This window comes from Artemia sp. Qi Xiang Cuo, chromosome 2 (assembly GCF_049724085.1).
Source record: "Artemia sp. Qi Xiang Cuo chromosome 2, ASM4972408v1, whole genome shotgun sequence".
In the NCBI taxonomy this organism is placed as follows: Eukaryota; Metazoa; Arthropoda; class Branchiopoda; order Anostraca; family Artemiidae; genus Artemia; species Artemia sp. Qi Xiang Cuo.
The window spans coordinates 30067469-30084027 of NC_142795.1; the positions used below are offsets into that span (position 1 = coordinate 30067469).

Here is a 16559-nt window from a genome sequence, read left to right on the forward strand (position 1 = left end):
CGTCTCTGTGTTCCTATTTCTCTTTCATCCGTAATTGAAGCAATTCAGAAACTTAAATCAGATAATGTTGATAATGATGGTATATCTAGATTTCACCTTTTATTAGATTGCTCCCCCTTATTAACCATATACACCTACTTCTCCAGATGTGTATTTGTACTTCTAGTGTACCGGAGAGTTTTTTGTGTGGTACTGTCTCTTCAATTTTAAAGAAGGGGAATTCTCCTTTTATTTGCTCTTCTTAACGACCTATTACTGTCTCTTGCACTTTTAGTAAAGTTCTTGAGCATGTTTTAATACCTTTTGTGACTAATAATATGCTTGAGAGAGATAACCAGTTTGGATTTAAGCCCGGAGTAGGTTGTCAACACGCACATCGTGTATTATCTTCTTTGCTCCTTGAAAATTCTTCTAAGGGAAGGAGTATATATCTTTGTACTTTAGATCTATCAAAAGCTTTTGATAGTATGTCATAGTCAGCTTTTTTCTGCTCTTCGTGGTTACGGTGTCAATCTATCGGTTATTTTGCTTCTTCGGTACTGGTACTCTAATTCTTTTCTTCGGCTGAAATCTGTGCCTGCATCTAATCTTAAATTGAAAAGAGGTTTAAGGCAAGGTGGAGTTTTATCTCCGACCCTTTTTAATTTGTGTATTTCAGGAGTTCTGGCAAAGATTTCGGCTACCTATCTCTCCGGTTTTTCTGATGTTTCCTACCTGGCTTACGCTGATGATCTGCTTCTTATAAGCCGTACTAAAACTGTTTATCTAACATGGTTTCTCGTGTTGCTACTTCTTTTTCAGACATAGGCCTTTCTCTTAATGTAGATAAATGTAAATTTCTTTCTTTTAATAATATTTCTAGTACTTCCCTTCGCTTTAGTGGCTTTACTATCCCTCTCGTAGATTCTCTTCGATGGCTCGGTATTTCTATTACTAATAGTCTTCGGAGCTTGCGCCAGCGCACAGTCTCAGATATTAATATGAAAATTAAATTAGGATATGCTAAGATTCTTGCCAATAGAGGTAAATATAATAAACTCGCGTTAGCCAAGCTCTACTCAAGTTTTTGTGACCATTCAATTCTTTTTGCTTTTGGAATTTTTCTCCTTCTGAAGAAAAATGAGTTATAAAGAATCCGGATTAATTATTTTAGATTTTATAAATTTTTGTTGTTTCTTCCACCTTGGACCAAAAACCGGGTAATTATTAATACATTTCTTGTTCCTAATATTACTGAAAAACTGGAGGCACTACACAGAAAACTTTCAAATACCGCTTGTATCCGTTTTTCTCCGCACCATCACCTTATCAGGTTTTTTCAGTCGTAAGTTATTTTTCTTTTATTTGTTTATTTGTTTTTCTCTGTTTGGTCATTCTACAATTTAGATTTGTAAAGAGTGAGTAAAAATCAAATAATGATAATATTAATGACAGCTTATTAGACTCTGCAAGTTGTCATTTTTTTTTTTTTTCTCTTTTCCTCTTTTCACCCTCCTTTCACGTTATTTCTTTTTTGCTCTCGTTTCTTTTAAATTATTATGTGTTACACTGTAATTTGGTAATTTTTGATTTATATATTGTCTTGTGTCGCATTTTTTTGTGTTTTTCCTCGTGATACTCCACGTATTGTACCTCTGTATAGTGTGGGTTAAAAATAAATAATAATAATAATAATTAGGGTGGGGGTGAGGGTAAAGTTCAAACTTACCTCTATAGTCTTAATTGCATCCTGAATCCAAATTTAACATTCTTTTGCGTCGGAATTGAACTTTACAAGCCCCCCCCCTAATGAGTAAGTATGTACCCAAGGGGTTGGGAGTAAAGTGAATTTACGCCAAAAGCAATTAGTATATTTGGAAAGAACATAAGAAAAGGCATCGAGTGGTATGTTTACTTTATTCATAGGTCAATAATATGAACTGCTCAATATTTACCAAAAAATGAGCAATATAGTACCAAAAAGACAGGTATACTAAAAAATGGTCCTTTTCTGTGGATGCTTGAATTATGCGGGTCTATCTTGGGTTTGATAGGATTTTTGAAGACTCAAAATTTCAGTTGGGGAAGGGGGGCAAACTGTGGCCAGGTATAAAAATCATCCACATCCATTTCACTTACTGAATTTTAAGTAGGACTTAGTTTGAAACATCTTTGTCTTTCCCAAGTTTTGCTTATGGACAAAGCTTGGCAGAAGTATCAAGTGCTTATATTCTCAATTTTAAGCAAAGCTGATTGTAGAATAGGCTAATCACCCCTTTTAACATCCCCGAGAGCTTATAGAGTAAGCAAGTACACTTGGACAAAAGACAAGGAGAAAAAAGGTGCCTAGTATTTCTGTCCAAGCCTTTTTCCTTTTTTGCATACTTATTTCAGCCTTGGTTTTTAACACTATTAAAAAAAAACAGGAATTTTTTTAAACTGAAAGTAAGGAGCAACATTAAAACTTAAAACAAACAGAAATTACTACGTGTTTGAAGACGGTCTCCCCCTCCCCAACACCTCGCTCTTCACGCTAAGTATTAGTATTAGACCAAATACTGTAAGCTGGAGAGCCATCCAGCTTATCGTAAGGGTCGATCCCTTTCTAAGGGCGTGCTACCACCCGATGGTGCGCTTCAACCACAATCGTATTATTGTTTATTTAGACTTATTTATTTTATAATCAACTATCGTAGCCGTGGCCGAAAATGTGACTAAATGGCGCTGTTTAGTACATTGCATAAAACTGGTCACTGGCCGTTTAAATAACTGACAAAAAAAAAAGGCACAAATGAATTGCTATGACGGGTTGTTTAACACTTTGGCGGCACCAGTTGGTTTTTATGGCGGGTGTTGGCGGTGATAGGCGAAGGTGGGGGAAGCAACGAACGGTGCTTCTGGGACGAAAGAAGGGACTGCCCAAAATTGCACATCAACTGCAAGCGCCAATCACGCAACGTTGGCAGTCGTAAGGTACTAAGGGCAGCCTCATAAAAGTTGTATTTGAGGCCTAGTATCACTTTCACTGACCGTTTATGAATGGCCACCAGATCTTCACTTAGGTGGTCAATATTATGAGCCTGAGGGCCCCACACAGGACACACAAATTCTAGGATAGGGCACACATATGTGACGTAAACCGTCTTCAGCTGACTTTGTGAGAAACCCAGTCGGCGCAAGGTAATTAGAGATCGTAGTACGCAGCTACCTTTTTTCACCAGACCGGCGATGTGCGCGCTAAATGAACAGTCGACACTGAAAGTAACCCTGAAAATCACTGAGGTTGAGGCAGTAGGGTACCACGGATCCGGGCATGAGAGGTCACGCTTGAGCGGGTTAAACCTCATAACTTTTGTTTTATTCACATTAAGCTGGAGGTCATTAATGCTACACTGCTCGAGAAAGGATTTACTGATCTCACTGCTAAACTGGGGATACACATCTGACTTTTCAGCAAGGTATTTCAGAAGTAGGGAGATATCGTCCAGGTATTTGAATCTGTCTTTAAACTCGAGGATAATGTTGTTGATTACCGCTAAAAACAAAAGAGCTGCCAGCTTAGTGCCTTGCGGCGTGCCACACGTCAGTTCACCCCACTCAGAGTTTAGGTCACTTGGGAAGAGGGCATAGACACACTGGTAGCGGTTACGCAGAGAGTCAACAACTAAGAGCAAAATATGCTTCCTATCGCCCATCTTTTTGGGGTTATTTTCTGCTGTATAATGGCGGATAAAGTCAAATGCCTTACAATAATTGACGAAAAGCAGGTCAACGAGGCTACTGCCTTTGTCCAACCACTCGGTAATCAGGTGGTAGAGACGTACTAGATAATGCGTCGTACTACCCTTTCAAGCAGCCGTACTGAAACGGATCAAGGGCTGGCCAAACTTGGGCTAGGAGCTCTCTAAAAATAAAGGATTCGATCACTTTAGCCATATTAGGCGTAATAGAAATCGGACGAAGCTGATCAAAGGATTTCGGCTCTTTGACTTTGGGTAAGACGCGCACGTAGGCTTTTTTCCAAGCACTAGGGAATTTGTGCTCTTTAAACGACTGATTGATCACTGATAAGTGGTTTTGCTATAAAAATAAAATATTCTCTTAAAAGTTTAGCTGGCAATTCTCCTAGATAAGAAACACAGTTGCTTTTCAACTTTTGAAGTTCTTTATACACCGAGAACTCGGATACCTCAACGATTGTATCTTAAGAGACGTCAGCAATGAGGGCTTCGATTTCGGCTTCGGTGAAGGACGGGTGGTTAGTACAGATTGAAGCGAAAAGGCGTTCACTTCAGCTGATTTTATCAGCGTTCTGTCATCTTTCTGTATCTTAACATCACTGGTGGTAACGTTTACCGGTAAGACGCTTGACTTCAGAGTGCCACTTGCGGGGCTCACCTTGAAGGAGAGGCGAGACTTCGTCATGAACGTACCGTTTCTGCGCTGCTAGTAACAGTTTAACAATGCGGTTACGAAGTTTGTTTGCCTGAACAATATCACCACTACGATGTAACTGGCAGCGAGTTAAGATAAGCATCTTGAGATCTGGTGTTACCCAAGGTTTGTCAGTGTCACTAACAGTTTTTTTCTTATGGGAAATGTTCATGATATTTACATAACAGCAAAGAGTTGAAAGTATCAACTTTGTGGTCGATATCTGTCAAAGAGTAAATCTCGTCAAAGTCAAACGTCCAAATCCACTGTCCGAAGGAACGAATTGCCTCTTTAGTCATAGGTCGAGTGGCAATTTTTACTTTACGTGGTGCTGGAAGGCCAACTTTGGCCTTCCAAAGAAGTGTGTTATGGTCAGAGTTATGCAACGGACCGAGAGAGCAGTGTACTTCGTAATAATCGGGAATGTTTGTGAAAATAAGGTCTTATATACTACCATTGACTTGCGTTAGGATTGAGACAACTTCCTTGAGGTCAAGCATGCTGGGGACTCATGCCTTATTAGTCTGATTGAAATCGCCAGCGATTACAAAAGCAGGCGCTGCATGTTTGCGGCGTAGGTCATCAGTACAGTTTTGGATATACTAGATCAGTTCTTTCCTGTTCTTTGCACTCTCGGGATAGTAAACTGCGGCTACAACCAAGCACGAATATCGCTTTGATAAGCGCTTTGGTTTGCATTCAACCCATATTACTTCATGGCATGAGTCACTGGGCTGACTTAGTAATTTACAAGGTAAGTCTTCCCGAGAGCACAGGCCGACCCCGCCGCCTCGTCGGTTAATCCCTCGGTCGCGTCTCGTATTAAAAAAACAATTGTACCCTTTGATATGCCCGGTTTCATCGTTAATAACCCAACATTTTGTGATCACAGCAATGGGGGAACTCGTCTGTTTGAGAACTACTTCAAGTTCGTCGGTTTTGTTGTTTAGCGATTGGGTATTACATACTAGGATATTGGGCAGTATGCACTTCGTCACGAAAATCTCAGGTGGTAGGGGAGGTAGGGTACTTGACAGCAACGATACTGGGTCATCATACCACGGACGGAACGTAGGAGGGATATCACTAGGAGGGATGCATTTAAATACTGTCAGAATATGTTGCCTTGCCGTTCTGAGAGACCTCGCTCTCGTGTTAGAAACGAGAACAGGGATAGCACAATTTTTATTTCTCTGGCCTCCTCTTTTCCCTCTGTGGCTACGGTTGGATCGCTATTGACTTGTAGTGGCATCTGGCGGCCTTCTCAACAGTCGAATGAGCCGTAAGTTAACGAATATAGATGGCGCCACAGCCAGACGAGATGAATTCAGTTCGTATAAGTCAGCTTTTGCGTACTTTAATGCCATCGTTAGTGCACTAATGAAAACTAGGACAGTCAAATTTTCGATTATACGCTCCCTCACAGCAGAAAAACTACGAGAAATTCACAAATCAAGCTATACTTCGAAGACGCCAAGGCGGCTATTTGAGCGCTCCGAAACGCCATCACTTTCAAAATTGTGCAGCCCATGATTTACTAACCCTAACGAATTGAAAACTAACAGAAAATTATATAAAGAAAAAAGTTTCGCCTGACTAAAGTACAGATCAACATTGAAGACAAATGGAAAATACGACAAATATACATGTGGGGCTGACCCCTTGCCCCTCCTAGTTCCTCTACTCTTCCCACCTAACTTTAGCCTGTACTATTGTGGAAGCTTCTTAGAATGTAAAAAATATAGCGTGAATAGTAATTGCAGGCGTTAAAATTTACCTTTTAAACTTCGAAAATACTTAACAAATTTTACTGCATAAAGCAAGTCTACCTCAATGACCACATTTATTCTCAACAGATTGTAATACATACATAAACTTTAGCGTAGAGACCTGGATTGAGGAAGAACCCTTTCATATTGATGGTAGTTCATGTCTGTTTTACGATTTGACGTCCCTTTTACATTCATATGAAACAATTTTTTTTTAGATTTTATTATCCTTATCAGAAAAAAAGTAAAGAATATGGCATTGGACTTCACAGTCCCTACCGGCGGTGCTGATCTCCGTTTCTTGGCCCTTCAGCCAAGAAGTGCAATGGGGGGTTTGGGGTTAACCATCTTGTGCTTTCGCACACCCTTCCTGTTTACCTTCCCCAGATTTCTCCAGGTACTCATTTAAAGATGGATCGACTCTGGCTCAGCTTACAGAGTCACGCCACCGATCCCCGTCCCAAACCAAATATTTGGGTACACTAGGATTCGAACCCTCGTCCTCTCGGACAAAGGATCCTAAATCCAGCGCACCAATTATCATTATTAAATACCCATAATCGTTTTCCCATCTTTAACCTATCTTAGAATTTAATTTATATCTGACTAATTGTGCAAATACATGCTGTCTGAAAATAACACCATTCTAAAACTATGGGATCGCCTTTAACATTGGAATCACAAACAGTCAGGATTAGAACAGATTAGGCTACCTGATTTAAAAAGTGATTAAAATCTTTTGGGTACTTTAAAAATCCTCTAAAAGTTGATCCTAATTAATTACTCGTTTCCCTTCTCCTTTTTTGCTACTTTTTCATCTTCTCTTGAAGATGGAACCACTTCGTAGCGTTTACATATTCGTTTACAATAGCAGACATCCTGGCCTTGTGCCTTGTTACATGATTTTAGATTTTATTTAAACGCGAGTTTTCTTTCCGTCTTTCTCTTTATTATAGCGTTTGTGGTGTTATCTTTGTTTTTTGTTTTTTTTTTTAATATGTTTTTTCTCGTTGATAAAGGCTTTTGGATATATAGCCAAAACATTCGAATTTTTTTCCACGGTCTTGTTAGAAATATTACACCCATCTTTTGAGTTTTTGTTTTGTTTCCTCTTAAGAAATACAGAAAAAAGAAAAAATCAAAAGGCTGCTATACTCATACACTACCCTTCTTAAGGAAAAAGACTTAGGTAATGCACCAGCAACTGATACCTAAAATCTTGACTATAATCTTTATCTTGACTTATTTTTTACTTTATTTCAAGTACTTTATTTTTTTTACTTTACTTCGAGAAGCGTTAAACACTGGAAATTTAAAAAATTTAAAACTTACATATAAACAATATGCCATCTAATTTTTAACTGCGCCGAAGCATCAGTGAGTCACGTACAAACGCCCCCCCCCCCCTAAAAAAACAAACAACACATGCATATATATTTAGCGTTTCAAAAATAAAACTTTTATCTTTTTGACATTAAATATATAACGTTAATTAGAAATCTTCTTAGTGAAAAAAACGAGATAGGCTTTTTAGACTAAAAAAGGCAATAAACCCGTATTGAAGATAATTCTAATGCTTAGCTCCTAATGCTTCTTGCGATGATGAGTTGTGGAATATCTTCTTAATGCAGCCAGAGGGACCTTATCGTCGTTACTATAAGACATAAGCCAAGATATGAGGGAGGGGGGGGAGGAGGTAAATTGTCCACACTGTCATAGAGATTTATGAACAATATTGTACAAAATTACGACACCCCCTAATGCAATTTTACGACCTCAAGCAGGTCGAGCCCAGCAAATTCGTTTAACCAGCCAAATATATTTAGACAAGAAAAAGAAATTGCGATTGGCAAGTCTTTAGCGTGTTGAAGCTACTGATCGTCGTTACTATAAGACAAATATTGACTCACATATTAAAAGGTTTGCGACAACAAAACGTATCAGACAAATCCGGATTATAAAAAAATTAGCAAGATTGGCGAGGATAATGACGTTATATCGATGTTATTGACTGATTAGAGTAGGACCCTTCTTTTTTACAATTAAGTAGAAGTCGTCAATGTTTATTATTCCAAGTCAGCCGAACCATTTCAACTAACCAACGGTTAAGTGAAATTTGTCATTTTTCAAGGAAGATAACATCCGAGGGAGTTAGGATCAGTTGGATAGGATACGTGACTGTTGAAAAACTTAAGGTAGATATAGTAACAAGAAGTTTGAAATAGTTGGGCATCTCTTACTATATTTAGTTACAGGCATATGTCTAGCACAACAGTTCGTGTTCTGTCCTATTAAAACGTAATAGACTGTCTAAGCATTCTAAGCATTTAGGAATACTTTAAGAACTTAGGGCACTTTGACACAGTTCATGGTCCATATATATTTTTGTAGCAATTACCCTGCACCATAATTATACTTCATTACCTGAGCCCCAGTACCCTCCAATGTTTATTAATAATAAAATACGAAAGTAAACATGTCTTAATGTGAAAAAAAAAGAACAAAGCTAATCAGGGACCCAGTGGGGGCTTTCAATGTAGTTTTGCTAATATTTTCAGATAAAAATGTTTCGCTATTCATGACGTGTCTTCTATGGGATATGTAAAAATATACCCACTTTTTCATTGTTAATTTCGCTCTGAATATTAGCACTAGATGGCAATATGAACGTACTTTTTATTTTAATTCCACCTAACTATCTATCACATAGTAAAAGGGCTGCGAGCCCTTTGGCTAGCGAGAAACCAGATTTCCATGCTTTCCATCATCCACTCCATTACTCGAGCCTTTGGCCCTCGCAGATATAATTTCAGACTATGACGTCATTCGATGTTTCCTAATGATCCTGTATTATGAAACTATTCTGTCGGGGGTATAGTTCTTTAATTGATACCTTGATATAGACGGAGAAAGCGTGATTCCAAGAATTTTTTTCCGAGGCGAAGGGGATTTCGCCTCTCTTTCCCCTTCTGTAATCGAATCATCATCAGTTTCACTGTAATAGCAATCCCTTTTCGGAATGGGTGAACTCCCAGCGCTGATTTGAGAACAGGCAGATTGTAAACTTGCAAGCCAACGATCCAAATCTTCTTGATTTTCGCAAGCAAAGAAAAATGAGCTGGCTACAACAGAAATAGAAAATTTATAGAAATGATATTAACATACAATATTTTAATGGTTTTAAGAACCTGGTTTGCAGGGGAATAAAACAACACAACTATTTTTAGAATTCAAAATATCACAAATAAGGAAACACTAACGTAATGTGATATGAACAAAAATTGGAGTAAAATACCAGATGGGTGGCGCAGTCAAATAATATAAACTAATAAAATATATAAATCATATAAATGTATAGTCACACTGTGTTCCTTAAACTTTGCATGCTGAGATAGATTAGGCACTTTTCCCCTATTTTTGTCCTGGCCTTTCTTTATTTTTTCCTTATCCATCGATACGGTACATACTTTATTGTAATAGCATTTGTCTTGGAACATTTTCTCACATTGTTCAACTTGTGCATGTTCTAGACAACAACGCTGTTCGGTTGTTGGTTGACCCAAAACTCCAAAATTAGGAACAGAATGCATGCGAGATTGTGAAGATACTAACAGCTTCTAGACCATAGGCATTTTATACAATTTTATTTGTTTTTACACTGAAGCACAGTATACCCCACAGCAATTTTGAAAATTTAGTGAATCTGAGGTCTCCGATGAACGATTACAAAACTCAGACCCCCTGTGGAGATCAGTGCCTCCTTAGTTGTCTCAGTCCTACTGACATTTTCTGTGCTACATAGGGGTTCAGAGGTTGGAACCATCTTGACCAAAATATAAAAAAATATTAATGACATTCCTTTGTTTAAGAGTGGAACTAGGTAAATACGTGGTGAGTATGATTTTTAAATCTCTAAAAATGTGAAGTCACCTGGTATACCCGAAACTCCCCCCCCCCTTTACTAGCATTACACAATTTTAACCGAAAAAAAAAGAATTCCAGTTTAGCAACGATGTTTAGGAATGATTTATCGATAAATTTACCTTTCTGGATTTGACCCTCTCTAATAATGAACCTGAAAATGGAATTTTAAGCCATATTTTAACACGACAATCGAAAAACAAACCTCAAAAGTTACTTGTAACCACATGTGTTTTTGCTTTATCAATAAATTAAATAAAAAAAACAAGTTTCTTCGACAGAAAATAAGGAACAAGATTAAAACTTGAAACGAACAGAAATGATTCCGTATATGAGTGGGTTAACCCCTCCCCTCCTCAATACCTAGCCCTTCCTGCTAAAGTTTTTTAGTACTTTTAAAAAAGCTTCTTATTCTAATTAAACGGTCCTTTTGTTTCAGGAGTCAATCTTTAAAAATTCGGACAATCAGTCAAACGTTAGCAAGATGAGCGAGGTATTGAAGAGGGGGGGGGGAGTAACTCCTTCGTATACGGAATTATTTATGTTAGTTTTTAGTTTTAATGTTGCTTCTTATTTTCAGTTGAAAAACTTGTTTCTTTTGTTTAATTTTTGATCGCTTTAAAAATAATACCGGGAAATCTGGCTCATCCTCCATTTAAAATTCGCTCCCCTTACGGAAAACTCTTCCGTAGGAAGTTCCTCCCATAAAAATACTCCCCCCCCCCCGAAAATTCCCTCCGGACAATTCCATCCTCGCTGAAAATTCCCCCGTAAACTTTCTTGAGGACGATTCCGCCTGAAAAATTCGCCTTAGCCTACTTTCATTTGAAAAGACTTTAATTTCTAATTGTTTTTCAAATCATACTGGAAATCCCTCTCCTGTGGAACATTTTTCCCGGAAATCCCCCGCCCCTTAATGGGAAGTTGCTCTGGCGAAAATTCTGCCATTGAGAATTTGTTCCTCGGAAAATCACCCCATAGAGAATTTGCCCCGTGGAAAATTCACCCAAGGAGAATTACTCCCGCAAAAAATGCCCCCTCCCCCGATCAAAAAATTCCGACAATCCCAACCCCACTGAAAATTTCCCCCGGGCCGTTCCCCTGGAACATCTCCACATAAAAAATTAGTAGGCCAACAGAAAGTAAGACAAATAAAACGAATTTCATACAGGAATTCTGCCAAATTCCCCAGTTCAGCCCCGCCTCCAAATTTCGCCTCTAAAGTTCAGCCCCGCGAAAATTCTCCCCGTGCAAAATCACCCCCAGCAGAAAAACTCACAGACATTTTCCCAGGGGCTATGGGGGTGGGTCCTGTTATTCCTAAAGGCATTATTGGACCTTTCAATTATGCTAAACAAAATGGATATCTCAAAATCTTAATCGGACAACTTTGGCGGGAAAAGAAGCATGGGAGGGGGTCTAAATGTCCTCCAATATTTCTTGTCACTTAAAAAGAGCAGCAGAACTTTTAATTTCCATTCGAATAAGCCCTCTTCCGATATTCTAGAATCATTGGTTCAATACGATCAAACTTGGGGGAAAAGAAAAATAAATAAACACGCATCCGCGATATTCCTTCTGGCAAAAAATACAAAATTACACATTTTTGCAGATGAGAGCTTAATACCTCTAAAGCAGAATTCTCTGATATGCTGAATTTGACGCCGTGATTGAATTTTAAGGGGTCTTTCACCTTTGTCGAAAATCGGGTAAATTTTCTGAGGCTCGTAGCTTTGATGGGTGACACTAAACTTAATGGACCTTATATTTGGAATCAGCATATTAAGTAGATTCTTTTGATGTATCAAAATTCAGTTTTTTACAGTTTCGGTTACTGTTGGACCAAGCCGCTCGCTCCTTAACGAACTATTTGAAAACTACAAGAAAAAATTAACTTCTAAAATTTCATGCGGACTTCAGTGTGAATTCACTAAAGGAAGTGTTCCATCAACTTACAGTCACTCTAGATGCATTCATTACAACCCCTTTTTATTGCAAAGCTCTTTCAGACTTAAAAAAATTGTGTTTGATTTTTAACTCTTTTGCTTTTGATTCTACTCTTTACTCTTTGACTCTTTGATTTTACTCTTCTTTTTTACTTTTGATTTTACCTCTTTTACTTTCTCATTTGACATATAGATACTTTATTTGTGACTGAACCAGAAAATCAGCATTTCACATCTACAATAAGTAACAACAGACACAACAATAAAAGGAAAATAAGGAAAAACCTGAAACTACAAATTAAATTTTTATCGCATAACTAGAACTCAACCATTTTCAATAATCGATTCCATTTGCACCAATGAAAAATTGTAGTAAGAACCTTGCGAGTTTACAAACGTTAACTAAGAACAAATTTAATAGAAAAAAGATGAAAAACTCATTTAAACATCTCATCAAAATCAAAAACAAGGAAAATAATAACTGATGCATTCAAAGAGGTTTTCTCATTCTATCTTAGATACCAACTTACTAACTGCAGCCAACTCTGGTATTACTGAAGATTTTACTTAAAAAACAGCTTTACCACGCGTCTATTTTTTATTACGTATCTTCATTTATTCAAAGTATTTTACCTCAATACAATGAATATACCAATTGCAGTTTCTTCTTTTATTACCAAACTAAAAGAATTCTATAGTTGATTCGTGTAAATTATTTCACAAGTCCAAAGCTGATCGTTTGCAGTAATAATTCTTCTGCAGTATTGCCTGGAAACAATTCGAAGATATAAGATCCAAGATTTAGATTTTTAAACTTTTTTTTCAGTAAACAATTTCTTCACAAAAAATCTTTTAAGAGATAGAGCCTTAATTTCCACATTTTTTTTGGGGGGGGGGGCAGCATCTGATAAATGTTGGAAAACCAAATCGGAACACGGATCGGGTAAAAAAGAAAAAGCAGATTATTTAAGAAAATACGAGCACTTCAAAGGAGGAAAGTGAAACAATTACAGCTGCTTGATCGGTACTGAAACCAAAGGATGGCTTAGCTTCAATAGCTCTTCCTACAGATATAATGGGAATAACAATGACGTAATTTCTCACACGACAAGAACTACTAGTCCGTGGAGAAGGGGGAGGGGGGTGTAGAAAAAATTTTAATAGCCGAGATAAAACGGTGAAAAGCCCTGACTTATCCAAACTGGTAAACATTATCTAGACCTGTGTAATGTAAAAGCGACACGGGAGAGCATTGAATTGAAAAAGATCACAAGAAGATGGCCACAACGTACCTTATTTGCTGCAAAAGATACACAATTTTGAAAATTTTACAAATAAAATTTTAAAATAAAACGTACTTGAGAGTCAAGATTCATGTATATTATAAAAACCTGTTACTTTCGTTACATAATAAATTCCATTTAAAATTTGTTCTTTTTCCCGATTCTTCAATCAATTTGGTTTATTTTGTACGACTTATATAAGTAAGTTATGTTTTTAATTGCTTACTTAAGTATAAAAATAGAAATTTAACAATATCTCTAATTTTGAATTTTTAAAGTTCTGGTTTATCTACTCTGCATAACACTAACGATGCACTTTTAATTTGTGTAGATATAATAAATATATTTATCTGTGTAAGAAAAAAAAAAAAATATCAGAATCTTAGACTTGTACTTACCAGAATGATGAATTTTGAAAACATACTTCTTTGATTTGTCAATAGTAGCCGTAACGTTAAAACCACTGAGACACATCAGGCTCTCTGCTTTTTGGTCCTGCAAAAGTGGACATTCTAAAAATAAAATCTTGCAAAGCCTAAGCAAGATAAGATCAGGGTTATTTTTTTCTATAGCTTCAGTTCTATGTTTCTTGGAGGCGGGGGGGGGGGGATAACATAAGAAGGGAAAAACAGAAACAGGTACCCGTTTCTTCAGTACGTTTTTAATTTCGGCTAGTTTCTCGTTCTTATTTTTAAGGTTTTTGTTATTTCTGTTGTTTGTAGACCCAGTTTTTCCTGACAGTGGTTTCGATTTGCGATTGGCATTGCAGCATAGTCTGAAAACTGTTAGTGAATTTATGGTCTTTGTGATCTGGCGTATGCACCTTTTTTTAATGTTTGGAAGTTGACCCCTCCCCCCCTCCCCCCACCAACGCAAGATCCTTATGTCTCTCCCGTTAGATTTGAAAAATACTTCCTTTTTTGTATTATCATTGAAAAATGGTAATTTGTTTTGCTATTTTCATCGAGGACTTGAAAAAAACTAGATTTTGATAAACATCCTCCTCCCTAAATTTCCATGAATTGAAACCACTGTTGGTAAATCGTCAAACGGTCAAATATTTCGCTTGATGTATTGAAATTTTATAATCAAGGAATAAAACAAAATGAATTAGGAAGCTGAATAAGGGAGTAACAGGACGGCTGAACTGAAAGGTCTAAGACGTAGGTAACTGATATAGCAAAATAAGAAGTCTCAAAAAGATGAATATATATCTAAAGGAGGTCGTTGAGTTAAATGTTGGGCTGTGACATGGGAAGAATAAGTGGGTTGAGTTGAAGAGAACAAGAACTAAATAGTAGAAATAGAAAATGAATGAGTCAAAAAAAGGATAAATAGCTGAAGGATGTTGCTGAGTTGAAGAATGGGCTGGGATATGGCAAAAAATAAGAGGGTTGGGTGGAAGAATATAAGAATTAAATAATTGAAACAGAAAATTACTAAATCAAAAGAAGGATAAATAGCTGGAGGATATTGAGAGCTGAAGAATGGTCTGAAACATGGGACGAATAAGAGGGTTTAGTAGAAGAGTCTAAGAATCAGATAACAAGAATAGATAATTGGGAAGTCAACAAAAGAGGGATAAATACATAGAGGAATTCGTTGAGTTGAAAAATGGGTTGAAATACGATTTCTTCCCTGTCTAAGTTAAGAAATGAATGAATCATTCCTTGTCATTCTTAAGTAAAACAAGAAAAGGTTGCCTACTTCAGTTTATTTAACTAAACTTAGCATCATTCCTTAATAAAACGTAGATAGTGAGGAGTGAAAAGGAATAAGGAATTGTCCCTGGAGAACTAAGGTCTAAGGGTAAGGGATAAAATAAGCCTGAAAAAAATCATGAAGTTCAAATTGCTCACTTGTCTATTCTAGACTATAAAAAATAGTGACGCATCTTTACACATTCATACCATTTTTCCCTCGGAGTTATCAGTAGTTTTTTAAAACGCTTGATTTACCTCTCTTCATCAACTTCCAGCATAACTGTGTGCTTAAACGCATAGATCCTTATTTCAGAAGCACAAGTAAAGTGTAGATGAAAAAAAAAACATTTTCAAACCTGCCCCATTGAGAAGGGACCCCTCATAAAAATATAATTTCATATATACTTCATAGCTTAGAGTTTCAGAGTAAATCACCCCATTTTCGACGCAATAACTTAAATTAAGTTTTTCTTTTTAAAACCGAACTGCCTTTCTATGACGAACGAATAAAAGTTCAAACGGGGATAAGTCCATTTATTATACAGTAAAAACAGATACAACAGTCTGGATATTTTGACCACATGTACAACGATCGTCATAAGCAGATATACTAAAGTATTAGAATTAAAACTAACATAATTATATAGAACAAAATAATAGCTTACCGTTCATTCACTGGTTTTTTCTGAGAGTTCAATAGCTGGGTTCATCCAAAGTCTCAAGTTGTAAATTTTATTCGTTAATATTGCCTAAATTTAAGTTTAATTTCTAATGAAGGTGGCAAAATCTTCTTCGTCTTCTAATTACAAAACAAATGTTATAGAATTTATAGTTATATATTTGATCGGTTACAGTTATTGAACTCTCTCAGACAAATGTGCTTATGGGATTTATTCATGTTAAATAGATGTCTCCTAGATGTATAGTGGCAATTTTTTTAAGGTGTTTAAATGCTCAAAATCTTAGTGGCCAGCGTTTATGGGAAACATATAATATGGACCATATATTTGCATATAAGCAGACAAATACATTAAAGTGATTAGTGCTATGTACGAGAATAACACTACTAAAGTTAAGGTAGGAAATGAGGTCATTAGCTGTTTTTTTTTTGTCTTAAGGAGCACAGGAAAGGCAATGGGAGACCACGGAATAAATGGGGAGGAAAAACTCTCCTGGACTTAGATTATGCAGATGATTTAAGCATCCTAGATAAAAGTGTGAGCAAAATGAATGAACTTTTGAGGTTCTGCGAGTTCAGTATAATAGAATAGGTTTAAAAATTAGTGTTAAGACGACTAAGACACTAAGGGCAGGAATAAGTGAAGATGAAAAGGTGACATTCGGTAACGAAAAGATTAATCAGGTGGACAGCTTCACTTACCTTGGTATTATTATTAGTAAAAATGGTGGGAGCAGTCAAGATGTTAAAAGTAGAATATCCAAGGCTCAAAGTGTTTTTTCACGGTTACAAAAAGTTTGAAAGAATAGGAAGATAAGTCTGCAAACCAAGATTAGAATATTGGA

General features: G+C 36.8%; 1 protein-coding gene across 1 annotated transcript in view; it reads right to left on the bottom strand.

Moving 5' to 3' along the window:
- cnk (connector enhancer of ksr) overlaps nt 1-16559 on the bottom strand; it is a 122894-nt gene that overhangs the window by 28559 nt on the left and 77776 nt on the right. Inside the window, exons 13-14 of the mRNA XM_089100439.1 lie at nt 13731-13827; nt 9076-9304 (exon numbers count right to left, since the gene is read on the bottom strand). Coding sequence (XP_088956565.1) covers nt 9076-9304; nt 13731-13827 — 326 coding nt within the window. The remainder of the gene's footprint in view (nt 1-9075; nt 9305-13730; nt 13828-16559) is intronic.